At 39.4% G+C, this 22,701-nt stretch overlaps 2 protein-coding genes across 5 annotated transcripts in view; one reads left to right on the top strand and one right to left on the bottom strand.

Annotated features, from left to right (window-relative positions):
* The first annotated feature begins 336 nt into the window (after positions 1–336).
* LOX (lysyl oxidase) lies at positions 337–13,966 on the top strand. 2 transcript variants are annotated; one of them, XM_014953459.1, is made up of 7 exons: positions 337–1,413; positions 1,894–2,002; positions 3,257–3,394; positions 5,705–5,861; positions 8,261–8,356; positions 8,507–8,622; positions 10,132–13,966. In XM_014953459.1, the coding sequence occupies exons 1-7, from the start codon at positions 681–683 to the stop codon at positions 10,136–10,138; spliced, it is 1,356 nt and encodes a 451-aa protein (XP_014808945.1). In that variant the 5' UTR covers positions 337–680; the 3' UTR covers positions 10,139–13,966. The 2 variants fall into 2 exon arrangements, with proteins under 2 accessions (XP_014808945.1, XP_014808946.1); XM_014953460.1 differs by lacking the exon at positions 10,132–13,966 and having other exon boundaries at positions 8,507–8,626.
* Positions 13,967–18,070: 4,104 nt separating this feature from the next.
* SRFBP1 (serum response factor binding protein 1) overlaps positions 18,071–22,701 on the bottom strand; it is a 76,627-nt gene continuing 71,996 nt past the window's right edge. For all 3 annotated transcript variants that reach the window (XM_014953419.1, XM_014953420.1, XM_014953421.1), the window contains exons 5-8: positions 21,701–21,782; positions 19,995–20,733; positions 19,544–19,581; positions 18,071–18,848 (exon numbers count right to left, since the gene is read on the bottom strand). In XM_014953419.1, coding sequence (XP_014808905.1) covers positions 18,661–18,848; positions 19,544–19,581; positions 19,995–20,733; positions 21,701–21,782 — 1,047 coding nt within the window. In that variant the 3' untranslated portion in view covers positions 18,071–18,660. The remainder of the gene's footprint in view (positions 18,849–19,543; positions 19,582–19,994; positions 20,734–21,700; positions 21,783–22,701) is intronic.

The raw sequence follows: 22,701 nt of genomic DNA on the forward strand, positions 1-22,701 counted from the left end.
ATGAGCTAATAGCATTTTTCCTTTGCATACTTTGGCGCTGCCCCACGGCTTACTCTGGCAGCCTACGTGTGTCTGAGCGCGCCCACCCGCCGCAGGCGCGGGGGGGAGGCGGGCAGGGATGGAGGGATGGAGGGAGGGAAGCAGGGATGGAGGGGGGGAAGCAGGGATGGAGGGATGGATGGATCAGGGCCCGCACGTTTCCAGCCGCATTACGTGAACAAATGGCGGGGGCGCAGCCAGCCCAGCCAGCGGGGCTTGTGTAACTTTGCGAGCGTGCCAGCGAGTTTAAAGTCCCTGGTCTCTCCTCCTCCTCCTCCTCCTTCCCTCGCTCCAGACACCAGTGCGGGCCGGAGGACGATGAGAGGCTGATTGTTTGCTCCGGCTCCCATTCGTATCCCCTCGCCTATAAATACCGGGGAGAAGAAAAGCCGCTCCCGCCGCCGCTCCCCCCGGGCCGGGTTTCCTTCCCGACGGCCCGACCTGCCCGATGGCACCGCCCGGGTCCCGCCGCGCCTGAGACCCCGCTGCCCGCCTAGCCCTTCCAGGGGCGCTCCCCGCACGCCCCCCCGCACTCCTCCCGCCCCATCCCGGGCAGGAAAGGGGCCCCTCGCTCTCCGCTCGCCCCCCAACCCTCTTTCTCCAGTTTCTCTCCCGCGCCGGCACCCGGGGAAGAGGAGAAGATGCGTTTCGCGCCGCCGGGGCTCCTGCTCGCCCAGCTCCACGCGTGCATCTACTGGAGCTGCCTGTGGCCCGCCGGCTGCCAGCAGCAGCCGCCGCGCCGCGACCCCCCGCCGCCCCCCGCCGCCTGGAGGCAGCGGATCCAGTGGGAGAACAACGGGCAGGTGTACAGCCTGCTCAGCCTCGGCTCCCAGTACCAGCCGCCCCGTCGCAGGCAGGCTGCCGAGGCGGCGGGCAGCCCCATCCTGCTGCTGCGGAACAACGGCACGCTGCCGCGGGGACCCGCCGCCCGACCCGCCGCTGCCGCCGCCGCCCCGCAGCCCCAGCCCCAGCCCGCCGTCGGGAACCGGGGGGGCTCCGGCGCACGGCACTGGTTCCAGGCCGGCTACCAGGCTCCCTCGGGGAGTCGCCCCGCCGGGCAGCGGAGTCAAGGGGCCGCCACCCCCGCCGGGGCGGCCAGGAGCGCTTCCTCGGGGGCGTCGCGACCCAGCGCTCCCACCAACCCCGCCGGCGGCGCCGGGACCGACGGCAACCGGAGCAGCACCGGGGCGGGCGGCCTGCCGCCCCTCAGCAGCTTCAGACCCGGGCGGGAAGATGTGATGGTAGGAGACGACCCCTACAACCCCTACAAGTACACGGACGATAACCCCTACTACAACTACTACGACACCTACGAGCGGCCGCGCCAGGGCAGCAGGTACAGACCCGGCTACGGCACCGGCTACTTCCAATACGGTAAGAACCCTCCTTCTCCATCCCGTCCCGTCCCTTCCCTCCCCTCCCGCCTGCCCCGGCCCCTTCCCGCGCTCGCCGGTGCCAGCGCGGCGCGTCCGGCGGGATGCGGTGCGGGGTGGCCGTCCCTGCCAGCCCCTCGCCCGGGGCAAAACCCGACGGGGCAGGCGTTTGTGCGGCTCCCGACCCGCGGGAAGCCCGGTGGGCGGCAGTCCCCGCGGCTGGGGGCTTGTTGGGGTGGGGGTGGGTTGTGGGGTGCCGGGGGGGCGCGGCGGGAAGCCCACCGCGGGGGTCCAGGCGTCGTGGTTGTGAGGCGGTCTTTGAGAAAAGACGAAGGGCCCGAGCAAACGGGGAGAGTGAACTCCATGGGGGCAGGGGTCCGTCGCGAAACGACGGCTCCTAAAGATTGGGATGGAAGCCAAGTATTTGCAGACGTGTCCTGGGTTGATCTTGCTGTTATGTGGTTGGTTTGATGAACTGCAGGTCTCCCTGACTTAGTCCCGGATCCCTATTACATCCAGGCGTCCACATACGTCCAGAGGATGTCCATGTATAATTTGAGATGTGCTGCCGAGGAGAACTGCCTGGCAAGGTAGGCATCACCCCGGCTTTTGCCTCTTGGCTCCTGCACCCACAGCAGGGTACCTGAGGACACGGTGAAGAGCGGAGAAAAGTGTGGCTGGAGGGCCTGAGGAAACGTACCTTTAACGGTCTGTAACTTTATTCAAGCCTGTGGCAGATGGTAGGCTGTGCACATAAGAAAACAAGACCACCATATTAGAGAGACAAACTACAGATGCTTTGAAGAACCTGCATTTTGTGAAAAGTTGTATTGCACATTTCAATTTTCAGCCTTATTTGAACATACCTGAATTTTACAAAATAGAGGCACCACATGAATCCGGTGATTTTAATCTCCCTCATCTAATCCAACAAGATCATATTCTACTCCATTAAAAAAACCACACCTATTTGTAACCAGCACGAGTTACTACTAAAACTGTAAGATGCTAGTTGCTTCTGGGCCTATGCCTTGTAGTGTCTCTTAAGACTGAAATCTCCCTGAAAAGTGTTTCAAAGTCTTCTAATGGGTTGAAATAATAGCTTTGCTATGAAGTTAGGTCCTGTCCAGTTGGCAAAGAGGGATTTTTCCTGTTTTGTTTGGAAAGGAATCAGAATGGCTGTTTTTAACTGTTTTAACTTGTTTGATACCTTATCATGCAAAACAGATTTATTTATTTACCAGCTTCATTAATTGATGTCAGACTGTTTCCAGGGTCGTACTCTTTCTTCACTTGCTGGAAAAAGAAAATATAGCATTAGAAGTAGTATTTTTTATGCTAACTTAACAGTGAAGACTAATTGAAATGTTCTTGCTGGGTATCAATTGATTAAAATATTCCAGGACTTGAAAGACTGTAGATAATAGCTATGCAAAATAGGAAAATACAGTCTGAGGCATATCTTTATTAATTTCCTTTTTTACAACAGAAACAAGCATCTGTTATGGGATTTATGTACATTTTGGTTAACAGCAACTGATGAAATCACATTTTTGGTGCAGAGTAATTTTACAGCTGCCTGGTGATCTGCTTCAGAGATGGAGGCAGAGAGTCAGTGGTCAAACTCGTGCTTTCATTATTAGAAGCAGATCTGAATCTTACCCAGGTCTTGGTCTGACACCAGGCACTTCTGAGCACACCATGTGGAATTCTTGTGTGTGTCCAATGCATGAGCTTTACTGGGGCTGAAAAGATCTGTGCTATCAGTTACTTCTGAGACAATACAAAGTGGTTTTTAAAGTGTTCCTTGCATATACTTATGGCTCTTTTTTGCTTTATTGCAGTTCGGCTTATCGAGCAGATGTTAGAGACTATGACAATCGGGTGCTCCTGAGGTTTCCCCAAAGAGTGAAAAATCAAGGCACGTCAGATTTTCTGCCCAGCAGACCCCGTTATTCATGGGAGTGGCACAGCTGTCACCAGTGAGTGAAGTGCTCATTATGGTACCTTGTAATCATCTTTTTCACTAACAAATTGTCACTTACATGGTGACATTTCCTAAAACTGCACTGAAGCGGGAGGAAGTCATGGGGAAACTTTAGCCTTTCAGTGTCTGATTAATTTTACGGTAGTGGTAATTACTCTTTATATATCCAAATGAAACCAAAATGGATTTGAAGCTTATCTAAACTATGAAACTCTTGCAAGCATAAATTCATTATAAATACAAGTCTCAAATCTCAGATATTTAACAATGGCTTTTGACAGTAGCACCTTCCCCCTTTAAATACATTTTACATAGGTTATAGTCCAGTTACATTTAAGTGGAACCAATAAATAAAAGTCCCAGGCATTATAATAACTGTGGAAACCCTAAAATGTACCTTTACTAGCACGTTCCCTATAATATATCGTTGTAAATGTTGTCCCATACTTGACCTGAATTTCGTGGGCTAGTTCTTAACAAGGAATGGTTCGGTCAATGTTGGAAAGAGAAGATACTGAGTTGACCGATTCCGTTAGCAATATCCTTATCTTATTGTACTTTCACATAGCAGTGTTGCTCTAGAAATAGCAGAATTGCTGGACAGATGGCAATGGAAATGTAGTAGAACATTTTCAATGCTTTGGGAGCAGGTAACACTGCAAACTTTTACCTTTCCAGAAAATTCACATGCAACTGTTTGTAGGTTTGTTCCAATTTTTGCAATTTCATAGCAGGACCAATTGTAAAATACTAGAAAGCTTATCTTACTTTCACCTTACTTAAAATACAATACTGCTGTTACAGGTACGTAAGTGGTAACAATATTACGCTATTAAAAACATAGTGTGCAATGTGGGCTTGAGTTAAAGGCACCTGGAGTCAATGGAATATTTCTCTCTAGCTTCAGAGGCTTTATGCTTTGAATGAAAAATCAGTATCATTAGAAGAAATTCTTTCAAAAAAAGACTGTTATTACTAGTTTATAAATCTTGTAAGGATCAAAAAGCTAAGCCTAAATCAAACCAAACAAAAGAGAGCTTCCCTAAATGCTTTAGTTAATGGCCACCCTTAAAAAACCCATCGTCACTAACAAAAAAAACCCAACCCGGGTGCTAACAAAGTTGATAAATGGATGAAATGGACAGAGAGCAATTGAAATCTTCCATTTGTAGAAAAGCAGTTTCTTAGTCTGCCACGATAGCCCAGCTATCGCTATCCAGATGCAAAGTGTCTCTGATGTTGATTCAGTTCTTGGACAGAAAATACATTGTCTACAAAAAAAATGCGTTTCTTATGATCATTTCCATGACAGTGAAGCAAGCTCATTTGGAAATGAACTGTAACCGCCAATTAGTTTGGCTAGCTATCAGACTTCAAGTGTTAGTCATCATCATCTGTGGACTTGTAGTGTTCTTTGCATGCATGCTTGTGAGACTTGTGTGCTCTTCTTCTTTTTAACAATAGGTTTGAATTCTGTTTAATTATATCTTTGTAATATCCCTCTTGAGCTGAAAGCATTTATAAGTAACAGCTGCCAAACGCTGCACGAGATGCAGGTAGATAGTGCAAGTTTAGTTTTCCACATGTTTGGAAAAAAGTGAAATTACAAGAATAACAGGTGTTCAAGTGCACAGGAAGAGCTAGAACTCACTTTGTGTGAGAGCAAGAAAAATGCCTCACTGTGCCCAGATCAAAACCACACACACTTCTGAAATGGGGACTAACAAAATAGAGACTACAAAAAATGTTGACAGCAGATGAGCATTGCCAGTACACAGAAGCTGATTTCTTTATGCAGATTTTGTTTTCTCTAATGTTATGAATGTGTTACATGGATTGAGGGCTATGGAAACGAGAAGGTAAATTGTTGGGGTTTTGCTAGCAAGTAGCAAACTTCCCTGGAATTTATAGTACGTAATGTAAGCATTCCTAGCGAAACTCTGGCTAAAAGCAGTTATGAGATACACGATTCAAATATGAACTACTTAATACTTGCTATTGTTATTGGAAAAGAGCTGAAACAGGAAATGTTGGAAAAACAGTGCTGGTATGGAGTCTTTCCCTTAACAAATTAAAATCTATTATTTATTTATAGAAGATGGCATTTTCATAGTCCATGAAGATCAGAATAATGAAAATAAAACTTAATTGAATGGCCAGTAATAGCAAAGTATACTAACACATGAGTTCTGTGTAATAACTAAAATTTGGCCAGATCTAACAGAAGGTAGATCAAACAGCAATATGTCAAAATGTCATTGACAAGTTCTGCTTCATCTTTAATAATCTGTCTATGGTTTAACAGACATTATCACAGCATGGATGAATTCAGCCACTATGACTTGTTGGATGCAAGCTCACACAGAAAAGTTGCTGAAGGACACAAAGCAAGTTTCTGTCTTGAAGATACCTCCTGTGATTACGGATATTACAGACGGTATGCATGCACCGCGCATACGCAGGTAGGAGTTGGTTCAGAGACAACCAAGTCTCTTTTCCCCTTCTCATTTACCTTTGCATCTTTTTTCTACCAATCATCTGGCACCCTAAGTTATCTGATGCCCTAACAAGCTCTGCAATTCTCCATCACAGAGGCCAGGGTAGCAACTTGGAGGCTTACAATTTACCGAGGTGCTGCTAAATGTGGGCATCTCATTAAAACGTAGAGACACTCATTAGCCTAGCATCACTGCTAACTGAGCTATATTCAAACACACCGTAAGTTCTCCTGGTTGCAGGGCTGGTCAAGTGAGCTAAAGGGAACTCAGGACAGAGTCAGTAAAGCAGTGGTTTCCAGTGTTCCTCCCCCTCAAGACTGCTTGGTGATGTCCTTGACTGGTCCCAGTGTTCATAGCTAGTATCTTCTCCCTTGCAGAGCATGAGGCTGCAAGGTGCTGAATTTCTGTAATACCTACCGCTACCATCTGGCAGTCCAACATGGAAAACTTACAGCATAGTTTTATGTGTGCACAGAGGGCTGCTGAAGAGAATGGCAGCCATGTGGACATCATGACGTAAAGCAAGCTGCTAGGGCTTATTAAAGGAACAGATAAAAATTGAAAGGTACCATTATGATCTTATACAAATCCAAGATAGACTCCTACCTTGACTATTGCATGGAGTTTTGATCACCACCTCTCAAAATTGCTACAGAAAAGTTTAAAAACCAAACCAGCCAACCCCAGGAGAACAAGGATGATCAGCAGTGTCGTATGGCTACCACACCAAGAGATTTCATAGACGATTCCATTTGGAAAACCAGTAGTCCTGGATGGAAAGAGGAAATTGTTGATATTCACTGTTTGTCACACTACAAGAATTCAAGGGTATCCAAAAGAACTGTCAGCTAACAGCTTTAAAACAGAGAAGAGTGCTCTTTTGACACATGAATAAAATATTAAATTCCTTGCCATAGGATGTTCCACAGATCAAAAATATCTACCTGGGTTAAAAAAAATTTAGACAAAGCAGTGGAGGTTATTAAACACAAAAATCTGATGGTACCCCATGTCTTAAATGCAGTTAAATGCCTGGTGGAAGGAATTTGCCTGAATAAAGGACATTACACATCTCATTTTTTATGTTCTTTTCTCCTCAAGCATCTGTTGCTAACCACTGCCAGAGACATGACATTGAGCTTGATGGATATGTGGTTTAACTCAATGTGGCCATACTTATACATAAACTTGTATCCCTTACTCTGCAGTTTTTAATCTAGAAGGTAGTTATTTTATCACAGAGAAATGACAGCTATGCTTCACTGGCTGACGTGTCCACATTTGAATTTTAAATATAATGAATGATCTCCAATACATAAAGGCTTTGAAGAGGTTTTATAAATATCTTTTCTCCTTCTGTAGACTATGACATCTAACTAAGCAATGTACATATTTTACAGCTGGAGTATTTGTGTCACTAGAATCATGGCTGTGTCAGCGTTTCCACTGGAAGCCCATATTTCAGGGGTTTGTAATTGGACTGTAAAACTTTCCTCCAGCCTCAGACTTGGCACATATATGCGAGAGTCTGAGCTGATCACCAGCTAGGTCAAAAGGGAATTCCTGCAGGACTTGGGTTTTGTGCACTCTCTGTGTGTTGCCAGAACAGATCAGCTTTGCCTAGAGCAGTCTGTATCGGCTGTAGTTAAAGACACCAGATTTGAACCACCGATACCTTCCTATATGGAGATTTTTACTAATGATCCTAACAGCAAAGAAGTTTTCAGAAAGGACGCGTCTGGAAAAAAGACTACATTTTCAGTTCTCTCAGATTCTTGTGTCACTATTTACCTGAAGAGATGCCATTTCCATGCAAAACTCAGTGTGGAAATGGCCCCGGACTGTGCTGTTCAAAGATGGTGCTTTGGCTGAGTACATCTATAGCAAAAAGTTGCATCATTCCTACGGGTAGAGACAGGTTCCAACATGGTGATCAAATTTGTACTCAACGACCTACTTACTTGAGATCCACAGATATTTAGGTCCAGTCTCTTGTCAGTTTTGATTTTATTCTCACCTTTTGTAAAGAACAGTGAGTAACAGCATCCATGATATTTACCTAAAAGCAGTACTGTAATAAATGACAATAAAATACAGATAAAATACAGATATTTCACAGATGAGTAACTATCAATAGTATAGGTGTTTCTTATGCAGTAGTAGTACAGTGCTGTATATAGAAGTGAAACGTTAGACTTACGTGTTCCAATTTAGATGCCCAGAAAAAATAAGCCTCATTTCCTGAGGTGATTTTCTTAGTGAAATGTGAAGGTTAAGTGAATTTCAGTCTGAGTGTCCCTAATGTCTGGAATGTTATTATTCCTAATGATTTTTTGACATCCATTTTAATTTCATTTTTTAAGGGACTGAGCCCTGGCTGCTACGACACTTACAATGCTGATATAGATTGCCAGTGGATTGATATTACAGATGTAAAACCTGGAAATTACATTCTGAAGGTACGGGTACCGGAAGTGGGGAAGTTTGTTTGGGTTTTTTGTCTTGTTTGTTTAGTTTTTAAAGAAGCAAATGGTATGCATACATCCTTTTGAGTGTAAGTTATCAACTCAAATCTGGAAGTAGGTAACACTGTGCTTTCTCCCCTGAAGGTGAGTGTAAACCCCAGCTATCTGGTGCCTGAATCCGATTACTCCAATAATATAGTACGCTGCGATATACGCTATACAGGCCACCACGCATATGCCTCCGGCTGTACAATTTCGCCGTAAGTACCTCCCTTTGTCTTCGCAACTCTTTTTATATTCACAGCACTCAAGTTGGCAAACAGATTTATAAAGCTTAGAGATTTACTTCACATTGAAAAAAATAACTCCCGCCATCAATTCTAGTGATAGCAGTTTCTTCAGAATGCTGTTTCTTGGGTTTCGGGATCTAGTGTGTTCATGCAAAATTCAGATGGTACTTTTCAAAGGTCGTTTCTGGCGGCAGTGATGGGAGCAGTTGCTTCACTGTTGATAACTGCATAGAGTTCAAATCCTCACCTCTGTAAGGCTAGCACTGATTCTTAAAAGTTATTTAGTCTTGAGAAGTGAGAATTTTGCTCTTCCAATCGTGCCATCAGGATATATAGCACTTTCAAAATTGCTGCTGGATTGGGCTGCTAGATAACTAACTCCGGCTCGCACCTTCTTTGTATTCACAGTAAAACCTTTCTGTGCTCATTTGATACCCACTCATAGCATCCACACAGAACTGTTGAGCAGCTACAGAGCTCTTAAACATTCTGCAAAATCCCACACATGTATGTTACTTTGCTGCTGCTGCTGACACAGCAGCCATCTTCCCTGAAACAGTTCTTCCAGACATACTCCATTTACAGTTTAATTCTGTAAAAGTTTAAATAATGCCACAACTATTCATTTTTTTCTTCCTCCGTAAAGGCAAATTAATTTAATTAATAATAGATCTACTGTAGCTTAGTATCTGTGAAACACACCCACAGAAAGCAATCATTCTGTAACACAGAGGTAAGCAGTTCCCATGATATTATATTAGTTGCTCGTGCAAAATATATTTTAAGTGGTTTCATTTGGATTGCATAAGGATGTATTAACATTGTATAGAGGTTTATGTGAGATAAATTTCAGAACAGTAAATGAAAAGTAAGACAAATGACCAGTCTGCTGTAAAAGCATGAGTGAAACAAAGATACTGAATTAATGTGACTATTGCTTAATTAGCCTTTCAATACACATTCCTCAATTTGTATTAGGAAACCAGTAGTTAAATAAGGCTAAAACGAGAAACATTTTTTTCACACCAGTGTGGAGATCTGTATTTATAATCACACTTTGGTTATAACCGTGACAAGTTAAATTACTTCAGCAGAATCCTCTATTTGTTCTTGCAGGAAACAGAGGAAAAAGAACAGGCGTCCTGCAGGTCACGAGCGATTATTTTTGGCGGACCTGTTACAGTGGCTTTTAAAGCATTTCTCTGTTAACAGGAGTGATTAATTGGTACTTCTAGGAACAGCGTTTCTGCTCACATTCCCATGGAAGGGAACTTTATGCTTCATGCCTTTTAACTTTTAGATTCCCCATCTTACCTCTGTAAACATTATTAAGTAAATATATTCATGCAGCATGAAAAAATAAAATTCCCATTACTGTTTTTTGACCCGCATCTTCAAGCTGACAAAAGGGTATTTAGCAGATAACGCTTTTTGTATCTGCTTGGTCACCTGCATGACATTGTTTCTTTTCTTTTACAGATACTGAGAAAGATGCAAGAAAATGGATGAGACGGTGCCAAATGTTTTGAACTGAAGTATCATTATATAAACTTCAATAGGATGTAAACACTATAGAAACAAAACTACAGAACATACACACATACACCCACACACCTTATGTGATTTTGAAGCACTTCGGCTGCTTCTCAGCCAAATCTGTAACTGGATTTTAAGCATTTAAATTGGCATTAGTTTTTTTTAGTATTGAAATGTGTGGAACTGGTGATTCATGCACAGATGCTTTAAATTTTGAAAATCTAACTCATTCATTAAAAAAACGAGCATTTCTTAACTCCTGAGAATTTGGAGTTTAGGTGATAATAGACTTCAGTGGGAATATTACTGGTGAATGAGTTGAACATATTTTAAAAAGTAGAAAAAATTATGTAAAATCAATTAAATAAAATGCAATAGAAAGTACTAATGTCAGCTATCTCAGAAAATACCAGAATGAAAAACAGCTTAAGAGTAATGCTACAGTACCATTAAAATAAAACTTTCTAGGACATGTTGATATGAATGAGAAAAGTATGTTCAGTTTTCAAGGAATATTAACATATAGCAGAGAAATACATATATATATATATATCAGTTATACCCCTGCAAGAAAAGTATGTTTACATTTTTAATACATTAGAAGTTTTTCCATTTTCTTAAGTAAAAAAGAGATGAGGTTTTGAAAGAAACCTTTCATCTGTGGAAATGAATTAAAGACCTTATCCACCTTTCTATGTTCAAGAGATTTTTCAAGGTGGGGCTTTTAAAAGACTTCTGCAAACTCAATGTGGATAAAAATAAATACCTGTCAAGAAAAGGGCTCTTGGAGATCATGAAGAGTCCCTGATGTAGTCATCTGTGAAAAACATCCAACTTTAACAGGTTAACCATCAAAATAAGGCAGGCAATTAACTCAGGTGGCAACACAAACAGAAGTAGGTCAGAATCTCTAACAAAGTATTTTTATTGTGAAAAAGCCTACTACCTGCTTCCCCCTTAAGTACTGTATTTGACTTTAAAAATGTATATCTCAGTATTAAACAATGAAGTTGAAAATATACTATATAGAGAGGGAGAACACAAGTCAATGTATTTAACATCCTACTTTAGGCTGTTCAGGAACCAAATACAACATTGTTAAGAAGAAAAACTTCCAGCCCAAATTAAAGTTTTTGCTGAACTGCTTAACTGGTGCTGGGTACACTACTCCTCCTCCCATCCCCAAATTATTTTGCTTTTGCAGTGCACCCTGCTGTAAGCTACAGTAGCTGTGATTTTGTTTTTAAACTGTGAAATAACATATCACAAGGGGATCTGGTGGGTTTTTTTTCAGAAGATTTCTGACCATGTAAAATGAGGGATCTACTTTTGAAACAAAGGGACCTAGAAATATTGATTGGTATTGCTAAAGTTTAATCAGCAGTTCAAAACACCTAATGAAACATGGAAACCTCAATACGTTCTTAAAAAATTGAAAAATACATGTGCTATTCAGTATAGTTAAAAAAACTGAGGAGTATGGAGAGGCTTTATTATCACTATTGAGAATACTTCAGGCAGTGTTTGGAATGTATATCATGCAACAGAACCTTATGGATTTGATTTGGAAGTTTTATGAATTATCGTAATATACTTTAAAGATCAAGTTGTTCTTTACTACTACTACTATTACATGTATTTAAGCTTATTTCATGATTATAAAGTATTTCCACCTTTATCATAACTTGGTTACAAATTTGCACAGCTAGTATGTATACTTAAAAAAAAATCTAAGAACCAGCAACCCAGTGATTACTACCCAATATTGGAAGTGGGTGCAGAATGAATACTGTTTATATCTGCAGGTCCCTTTTTGTTTGCTGAGAGATCCTTAGCAATCACTCACCAGTATGGGCAATGAACAGAAGCAAAATTTGGAAACTAGATTAATTAGGAAGCCATTTATTACGTATGTCTGCAAAAATGAGGGTCTGCTTAAGGTCTAGGCTTCTGCAATCTCAGCCCAAGGAGATTTTAAGATTAAGAGGTGTTAAGGGATGCAAGTGCATTCACCTTTCTAAAGATCTGGGTCAAAATTGGGGTGTAAATCCTGACAGCAGCTTGGATGACGGACACAAAAGCTACTGTAATGGAAGCTAGGCCGTGGGCACGGGCTGCTTCCTGGCAAGAGGTTGTGTGCTTGCACCTCACTGTGCCTGATGCTGAACGTGGGATAAGAGAGCACTAACAGGACACAGAGCAGCCACAGAAACTGAGTTTATCCCTCGGCTTACGAGCCAGTAACCTGCTCACACGTCTATAGCCAAACTAGTTGCAGAACTCCACTGAAGTCAGCAAAGAGCTAGAGGACCTTGAGCATCTGTGTAGGTGGAGCAAGTTGTCATACTGGATGTAGTCCTTTCAGTGGGAATGGCCTGGTTTGGAAAGGTGTTGAACGCCATAACTTTGAATATTGGGGATATTGTAGCTACAAAAATGTAGCTTTTCTTTTCCGTAGCAAAATATTGTATTTGTTTTGAAATGTGTGTTAAGAAACATGACAGTGATGTACAATAGCACAAAAATTGCCTAAGATAACATGAACAGTCTATTTAGAAAAACACGGGATTTTAGGATTAAAAAAAATGAAGGAATGTGACTTTAACTTCCCCTATTTAACTATAGTAAATCACAATGTAATAGAAGAGTTTATTATATAGCATGTGTAGAAGTAGTTCTAAATAGGGGAGTGCCAACCGGTATTTTCAGTATCTTGGCTCTGCAGTTTTGACCCAAGACACCTTAACTTACTTTTTTCATACTGGATTATATTTGTGGGATTATGTGCATTTTTGTTGAAAAACATTTATAAAAATTCTCGTGATAAAAGCTTATTTTATACAGCAAATTATATTTTGGAATCCTTTTTACCAGACATTGGGCTTATTCCCATCGACTTTGAAAGGCATGTTGCCATTGGTCTCAGTGGGAGCAAAATCAGATTCAGAGAATTCTAGTATGAATTTGCTGTTTTGCAGTCTCAAATTTCCTTTGAAAAGCCAAATCGTAAAAATGTGTGTGAAGCAATTACCTCCCACATTTCAGATCTTTAAGTAAAAATTGCACATAAGGAACATATCGTATGCCAGGCTTATTACAGGAGGGGTTTGTTATATATTTTTTTTAATCCTGAAATACATTCGATATTTGCATATTTCTAGACAAAAGTGTAACAAAAATGACAGATTGGTCACCAATGGAACCAACATATTGTGTAGATGATGTTTTTGTGTTAGTAAAAGTCTACTCATTTTCTCTCTGCTCCAAAGTTTACTATGCAGCGTCGGATGAGTGCAAACACCAAACATACCTTCCTGGAGTCATTCTTGCATTGTTTGCAGTGTACTCATTCAAAACCAGCAGGGTGAATCTCATAAATGAGACATTGAAAGGTGGTTTATCCTGTGTCTCACATTTATGCCGATAAGGCATTTTCGTTTTCTCCAAATCCTAAAAGGTGCTGAAAGATTTTAACTTGAATTAAAACCAAAGAGTATGTTATTGGGAGGTTTTTATTATGCAACTAAATGCTACAGATACAGTGAAATGCCACTCATTTTTGCAACTTTTTGGAAGGTTTTTCATTATTTCCTTCACTTTTCTTCCAAGAGTCTTAATTTCAGTAACTTCGCATCTTTATCTGAAGAGCTCTAATTTATAATATTCAGGCACTAGCTTTGTATTCTTCATTGCACTTTCATATTCTTGTGTTACATGCCCGTATTATGGTTGCAAGTTTATGTGAAAATGACTTGAATAAAATGTTTCAAGCGTTCTACTTGTCGAAGTATTATACTTAATGCATAGGCCAGATCCATCTCTCAAAAAGAAAGCTTCAATAAAAGTTGCTATATCTATATAAAAATGCCGAAGATTCTGTCATGCTGACATGGTCTCAGTCACAAGTTAGAAAGAAAAAAGAAAAAGTTGCAAGACATGATAAATTACCTCCCACACTACACAAAGGCGTAATGTGAAGGCATAGCAGGATGAGGTATGGTTCATCTGGACACAAGATTTCCAGAATAGAAATAGGAACTTCGAAACCACTTTCAGAATTTCTATTCCAAAAACTTTAACGGAAATAACACTTGAGCAGTCCATTGTAGAAAGTTTATGTACTCTAGAATTGACTAACCCATTTAACACTCAGTTACTCCAAAAACATTTTATCCTTTCATTATTTACATTGTCTGAATACAAACCAACGTCCTGCTGCCTCTTCAGTCTATATGCTAAATTGATGAAATAGGCTGAATTGTGAAGTATCTCTTGTCCCTTCACTGGGGGATTAATACAGAAAAGCATAGTTGAAAACTTTGGAATGTTCACACTAGTAAGAGGTTATCACACACTTAAATATAAACTAATGGCAGTCTTGGCTCTGAGTAAATGCAGACAAAAAGGAGGTAGTATCTTTTAAAATTCATAAAAGTAGAATTATTTCAGATATAAAAAAAATGTTGTGATGATATTTCTATAACTATTTAACAAAGTTATTCCTATACTACAATGTATTAGAGCTTAAAAGTGAGAATTCCTGCAAGTGGTACCCCTAGAGCGCAGAACCTGGTGTGGATCAAAATCCATGCAAATACAGAAATGCAGTCAAAACTGCATACGATTATTGCAGAAAGTATATTAAAATTTATCAAAAATAAAGCATCCCCTAGTTACTAAGTATCTTCTACCTGCTATCCTACCATCTCATTTTCACATTAGATCACCTGCCTTCTATTGCAAAATGATCACCAGTCTACAATTAGAAAGCAGTCCAGTATTTTCAGTTAAGAAAGTACTACTGTAACTGAATTTTCATTCAAGCCCTATTTCTCCTGATCTAATCAGTCCATAGAAACTGATGAAAGTGATATTTATGCCTGTTTGGAAATCTTCAAACTGGTCCTTCAACTGGTCCTTAAGAAAGTACACCTGTCTTTCTTTTTTGAAAAAAATCACACTTGAACTAATGTTGACTCTCTGAAAAAATACTTGAAAAATGTGAGATTGTTTTGAATTGATTTTGTTTGAAGTGAAAAAACTCTGCACCTGAAGCAGTCTAGTAGTGTCTGACAGTATGTACCCTAAGAACATTTCTTCTATGGTATGTTACTGAATAGTTCTCAATGTTTTTTAAATCTAATAATCACAGAATGAAATAACTTTCCATGTCACTATAAAAATAAATTGGTAGTACTTAGTAAGAGGTCTCTGTCTAAACAGCATTAGAGACACAAATTATGTTAAAATCACATATATACTGAAAGTGTTATGTTGTTATAACGAGAAGAAAATGTTCTGAACTTTATCAACAACCTCCAGGCAAGTTCATTTGGTTTATCAGTTCCCAAAAAATTGCCCAGTTGCACATAAAAAGTATTATCAAGTCTCAACCATCGGTACTCATTTGTATGGTGCATTGAGGCTGTGATCCAGGCGAGCCACTAAACACCAGCTAACAGTAGTAACACATTAAAATATGAAGCAATGCCAGTAGCCTAATCTCTCTTCTCTCATTCACACTCAGTGTATGTTATCTTTTTCTTTTCTTTAAAGTAAGAACTCAGATGTGTTTTTGAAGACATTAAAAAAAAAAAAAAAAAGATGTTTTGATAAGTCAGGCTTCCTTCAGGAAGAATTCTATGGCCACAAATTACAGCTGTAAGAATGGAGTAAGAAACTTGCTCAAATGCCAAGGTAAACCAATGCCCCTAGATCTCTAAGCACATGCAAAAAAGCACTTTAGAACATACACTTTAGAACATACACTCCTTAAAAAGTATGTTTTTTCCAAACTATTTGCAATCTTTAATTTCTTTGGTCTTTAATGTGAATCAGCTCTTAAAACAGTGTGCTTATCTGCTAAAAGAAAGATAAGCTGTCTGTGAAAAAACTGTATTATAGCTGATGACATCTAGCTAAAGAAATTTTTCTTGCCTTTTACTGGAACCAGAGAAGTCACATACCGTACATCTGTTTGGTGTAGCATTCAGCTAGTATTTCTTTAAAGCATTAAGGATAAGAATTTGCATCTGGAAAACTTAAAGAGTTTGTATATAACAGGTAAATGCATGGCTTTTTCTAAAAAGCATGATCCATTCCCACAGTAGACATGTTTCCATTTTTTATTTTGATGCTTCTTGCCTTAAATGTCGTTCCATATGCTATACTGAAAATAACAACAACAACAAAAAAAAGATTAATGGAAATGGAAGGCTATTTGAATTTCTAATTCTGAGCAGCAATGTCATTCATGAAGATAGTAGAAAAGAAAGCCTGAGTGGGGCAAAGACATGCCAAGATAATAATACAAAATGAACCAACTAGAATGTTTAGCCTTTGAGAATTTAAGACAGGATGGGAGAATAGACAGAAATTGACGGGCTATAAATGTTAAGATACAAAGTCTGCAGAACACATAGAGAGAGGTGGCCATACCAGCAACAGAGTACCAGTACATTATAAAAACTAAACTTCTTCCTGACCTTTGACTCTAATGTGGACTTATGTGAGGTATTACACAGTGACTATGTGACTTAGACACATCCAGTGACTCCCCTGTGGAGCCGTTAATGGTTAGGGAGTCACTGTGTGACTCAATCCTAAGTATACAAACCACAAGGAGTAGATGAGGTAGGAAGAGACTTGGAATATCATTTAGCTGAAACCCACTGTCCAAGCCGTGCCCCCTCAAGATGGCTACTCAGGACTGTGTCCAGTCAGGTTCTGAGTATCTCCAGAGATGGAAACTCCACAATCCATCTAAGCGCCCTCACAGTGAAAAAGGCTTTTATTGTTTATGCAGAATTTCTTATATTTCAATCCGTTCCCACTGCATCTTGTCCCAGAGTCTGGCTTGATCTTCTTTACAGTGCTCCCTCCCTGTCTCCCCTCATATTTATGCACCTTGACAAGATCTTCTCTTCTTCTGAACAGTCCCAGCTCTCTCAGTTGCTACTTGTATGCTGTGTGCTTCACTCCCTTAATCACCTTGGTCACCCTTTGCTGCATTCATTCAGTCTGTCTTTGTCCCTCCTGTACTGGGGAGTACAGGAGGGACCCAGCACTTCAGATGGGGCCTCACCAGTGCTGAGTACCAGGGAAGGATCACCTTCCTCATCCTGCTGGCAACACTCTTTCTAATGCAGCCAGTGACGCTACTGGCCACCTTTGCTGAGACATATGAAAGACTGTTTTGTGTAAGAGTGCAATACACAGGATGGGAACCCCTTAAGGGATTACAGATTCCACAAATTTACATGGATTTAAGAACAGAGAAATTTGCAGAAAAGAAAGCCATTGAGGATTATTAAACACAGTAAGTTACAATATCACAAGACGACCTCGACCTACAAAACTGGAAGCTCAGTGAGTTGGAAGTTGGATGATATATCCCTGCGTGCTTCCTCTATCCCTACGCTTAAAGCATCCCTTTTTGACTACTGTTGAAGACACTAGGTTAGATGGAACTTTGGTCTGATGCAGCGCTATTCTTAGGCATTACAAAATTATACAGAATCTTGCACCCACTGCAGTTATTTATCAAGTTTCTGAAATAATTTGATTATGAAATATAAGTATCTTTAAACAAACAACACTGTTAAAGATTAATTACAAGTTCAGAACTTGTTTCAATTAAGCAGTAGGAAAAGCTGCTGAAGAAAAACACAATGAAGATTTCACCTCATAACCCAATGAAATGAACTCTCAAACTCAGAATGGTACTTAAATGTTTCTTAGTGTACAAAGACCTTTCAGCTTTTCAGCATTCTTTCAGAAAGTGCAAGGCAGACATGCTGGAGCACCCAGGTATATCCACCAGGATAACACTATTAAAGACACTCGCAGCTCTTCAAATCAAACTACAATCAAAGGACAGAGATCACAATTTAACAGGCCAATATTTTATTGCTCTCCAGAAATTATTATATCACACATACTACTGATCGGCTTTTCCAGTTACACGATACATTCATGAATTTGTGAAGTCTGTTCAAATTTAGGAATCTCTTTTTCTCAGTTGAGATATATTTGAAAATATAGTTTTAGGATTATCACCACAATGTTTTGTACTTTCCCCTCTCTTTTGACAACCAAGTCCTCATATTGTTTAAAATACAAAAAAAAAAAAGCCCCCCAAATCTGTACTGCTCCTACAGGGCATAACTGATGTTCCTAAAAAACACTGATTCACATTAAGGTGTATTTCATAAATGGTGACATTACATAATGGGACTTATGAACGAACACCATAGGATCATCCATTAATCAACAGACAGCACACTGGAGAAATGAAGCAATCTTCATTATTAATGGATGGCAAGTTCTAGCAGTTGCTATTTTATAGGTTGCAAAGGACAGTATAACAAAAATGTTCAAACAGCAGTTGTTACTTCCTAAGAAAATACCATGGGATGCAACTCCGCAAGGACCTTTTTTTTTTAAAAAAAAATATCTGGATTTACATATAGTCTAGTCATCAAATTTAATCTTTTTTCCTTGGAATGCTGTAATTTGAGACATTTGTTCCCGGCGTCTCCTGCTTGCTTCCCATGATGGATGAAGAGGCTGCTCCAAACGTGCTTTCTTATTGTCACATTTTATACCTGCAGCTTTTGCAAATGGTTGCTTCTTGAGTTGTGGTTCCCTTTTAAGAAGAGCTGTACAAAAATAAAACATTAACTATATTGTGAACCTTCATAAAAATATGCTAAAGCTACCTTGGGATTGCAGATATTTTCAAGATTTTCTTAACGAGCCATGGGGAACACATTCATCTGAAAGTTCACAGCAAGATTTCCTCATCTTGGCAGCCCTGTAAATTGCCACTTGGTAGACTGCAGATAGTTAAGATTTATAATCACTGACTACACTTACACTCAAAGTCTGTGTAGACACATATTCAGCACAGTGTTCTTGACAACAAACCAATGAGATATTACACAGTGTAACTGAATATGACTGAAAGGATATCCTTGATCCAAGGCATACCAAAATGGAACCATACAATATAAATGAAATAAAATATTGAGAAACTATTGAGGAATTACTCATGAAATAAACTACTTGTTAAATATATTCTGACACCTTTACCTGTGCACAGGTAAGATTGCTCAACACAAAGACAGATGGAAAAGTACTTTTCTGTATAAACCCTACTTTATTTCTAACATTCAAAAATAGGAAATAGTGAACAATATCCACAGATTAAAATGACAGCTCAATAATTTGACCATTTTAACAACTAATGTTAAAATATGTGCCATAAAATTGAAATGAAAGAAAACTTAGCCTATTATGATTAGACTGCAGATGTTTTTACTTTTACAACTTTACCATGTTAAGTTATACATACCTGCTCTTCCATTTTTGAGTGGCTGGTCTTTAGTATTTCTGAAAATAAAAAGAGAACTTAGGATTCTTCAAGAAACTTGTAAGATGACAAACAACTGTGATAAAGAATCGTTGTCATCAAAACACTCATGCAATGACTTTTCAAGAACGCCATGCAAACCCCTTATATATTGTTTCCTCTTTGTTAATAAAGAAGTAGAAATAGAAGTATTCAGCAGTGATTTAATTTGGATGCAGGTCTAGTTAGGAATCCTACGTATGTCAGAGCTAATGTGAATATGAAAATTACGTAGGTGTCAAGAAAGCATAAGAAGACTGCAGAGTAGTTTATGTGAAAATGTTCTAAGCTGTAATTGGCTGAAATTATTCTTGTTCCGTAAGGCCTACTAAAAATCAAAACAATTTCCATTATTGGGAAGGAATGGACAACATAACAAGCAGAAAAGGTTTACCTTCTTTTGTGTTGAGATTTCTCATTAGAGGTAGACAAAGAACTGCAGAACATCGATTCTAGCTTGCCTGCTTTCGCCTGTGGCTTTCCCTCTTCCATGACCAAACCTCGCACTGTTCCAGCCACTGTGTTCTTTTCTTTCTTCACTATGTTTTTATGAAGTCTATCCTTTTCTTTCGCTGAAGGAAGACCAGTGACTGCTGCTATTTTTTTCTTTCTTTTCACTTTGCCAATGAAGAAATCATCATTGCTGTCACTGTCAGAATCTGATGACTGGTTATAAAACCTCTCTTCGGTACTATCATCAAAATACTCCTCTTCATTAGGATGTTCCTGGTCACTATCATCACCCATTTTTTTTTTAATGGCATTTAATTTGTTCATGCTCATATTTTCTTTCCTTTTTTGATAGCCAAGTTTCTTCTCTGTTTTATTCCGAATGACTGCTTGCATTTCTACTGCCTGAAATGAAGATTCTTCTGGAGCATATGCTCTCTCCATTTCTACAGTTTTCTGTTCAACTTCACTCTCACAAAGTTCTTCAGCCACCCTGTCAGTTCCTCTTTTCATGCTCATTTTTGCTTTGTGTCCTTGCTGTTTTTGCACTAGTTTAAGAGCTTGGTCATTGAAATTGCTATTGCAATCTTGCGCTGATTTAGGCTTTTCTTCTGATTTAGTCTTTTTTGAAGGAGTGGCTTTGGCTGCATTCTTTCTTTCGTCCTTAAAAGCTTTTACAGCAGCTATATAAGGGGCAGAAGAAACATTTTGTTGCAGCTACACATGAATTCACGTGTTATTTTAATATAATAAAATGATTTTGCAAGTTAAATATGTTGTATAGAATAAGCATATTTTGGATGTCCTTACCAAGCATTTACTGAACACAGGGGGCAAAAAATACTTTAGAGTACAGCATCAACAAAAGTTAGGAAAAGAACTTGAAATTATTACCAACTGAATACACTGTTAAACTCAAGTTTAATTGAGAACTTCTCTTTCAGCAAATAATCTGCAGCTGATAAGCACGTTAATTTAGGGCACTACTTTGTGCATAAAAACTGCAAACAAACAGTAAATTGCTCAGATATAATTAAATGGGTATTTCACATGTTCCGTTATTGAAAAAGTAATTTTGTGACATTATTACTAGGACTTAAGCCTTTTAACATCAATTTTTAACATCAATTTTAGTTGGAAAAATTGAGTTTAAGGGGAAAAGGAGATAACCTAAAAAGTCAGGAAACATATCCTAAGGATTCTGGGGACAGTTTCCAGAGAAGTTTAAGGGAGTCATCTGCAAAACCTTTTGGTCGCCTTTGGAAACCCAGCTGTAACACTCCTTTAACCTTTGTATCTGCATGTTATTGTGCTCATTGCCAGTTCAGTCCTATTTAATTTAGAGATACTCCATTATACCCAACTGATTTTTAGAGTTCCTATTATAAGCCCTGTTTGTCCCACACCCTATATCTTAAATGTCATAAGTATTCTGTCATGTATAAGCCCATTTCTAACAATATAAATGACTACAAGCTTATGACATTTGGTTAACTGCAATTAGTTAAGGTAATTACAGGAGTTTTTTGTTGTTTTTTTAAAAATAACTTTTCTTTTTATACTGGTTGTTCATGTCAGGACTATACAGGAACAGGGTAATGCACCAGTAAGCTACTGAAGTAATGAACAAGAAAATATAATATTTCATACCTTTAAGTTCAACAAATCTGGGTTTCAAGATGGGATGTGTTGCAAGTCTTGCAATGGCTCGCTCAGTTGCTGTGCAATTTGGCTATACAACATAAATTCAAAGGCATGAAGTCAATAAAACAGTGAATATTTATTTATACAGGTCTGTATCAGTTATGCTACAATGCATAATAATGTGATTCTGGATATTAACTGAACAAGAGGAAAAGTGTTTGTGACACTATAATATTTGAATATTTCTTATTTTTCTTGTATTACCATCATCCTAAATGAGGAAAAAATTTGTCTGCTCAAACATTGACAGAAATGTAATAGACATGTAAATCTGCCGTTTCTCAGGTATTGAGTAGGGATAACATGATTTTTATTTTAAAAGCCTACCAGAGCCTACCTTTCAGAGCTAACCCACTGACTTTACATTGACTATTTGTTACATATGCAAAGCAAATGCATGAACCCTCTGAATAAAGAACATCATATTGGTAGAAGGAATTCTGCATGAAGGAGTACAGCAGCTTGCAAGAAGTAAGGATTCCATAAAAGTAGGCAAAATGACATAGCAGGTTTGAAGGAATATACATTAAATGTGGTTGAAAAACAAGGTCTAACTTGATCTTAAAGACAAACAGCCTTGGATTTGACGTGGTAGAACACTGGAACTCTGTAGACTGATTCAAAGAACAAACATGATCTTCATGCTTTAATTTGAAGAAAAAGGAGAAACATAGGAATTGCTCCCATTTCCGACTTCCCCTTTTATATCTCAGAAGTCACAAAAATGACACATTGTAAAAGCTATCTCATTTTCAGGTTCTTGTCATCACTCTGCTTGAAGAAAAAAATGAGAGGTATCTAAGACTTTTCCAAAGACAGCTTTGGCTTCCTTTTTTAAAGAGGGAAAGGAGGTGTAACAGGCCCGTAAAACACAAATTTAGCAGGAAGGATTCTTAAAGCTTGCAGTGGAATTCTTTGGGAGAAAGGAGAAAAGACACACCTTCTTC

Source organism: Calidris pugnax, unplaced genomic scaffold, assembly GCF_001431845.1.
Source record: "Calidris pugnax isolate Ruff unplaced genomic scaffold, ASM143184v1 scaffold209, whole genome shotgun sequence".
NCBI classification, from domain to species: domain Eukaryota; kingdom Metazoa; phylum Chordata; class Aves; order Charadriiformes; family Scolopacidae; genus Calidris; species Calidris pugnax.

What these genes read in the sequence shown, in the direction of transcription:
- LOX (XM_014953459.1), top strand. Translation starts at nt 681, where the DNA reads ATGCGTTTCGCGCCGCCGGGGCTCCTGCTCGCCCAGCTCCACGCGTGC. An exon ending in GAGTGGCACAGCTGTCACCA is followed by an intron (nt 3,395 to 5,704) that starts GTGAGTGAAGTG and finishes ATGGTTTAACAG; the next exon opens with ACATTATCACAGCATGGATG. An exon ending in CTGGAAATTACATTCTGAAG is followed by an intron (nt 8,357 to 8,506) that starts GTACGGGTACCG and finishes TCTCCCCTGAAG; the next exon opens with GTGAGTGTAAACCCCAGCTA.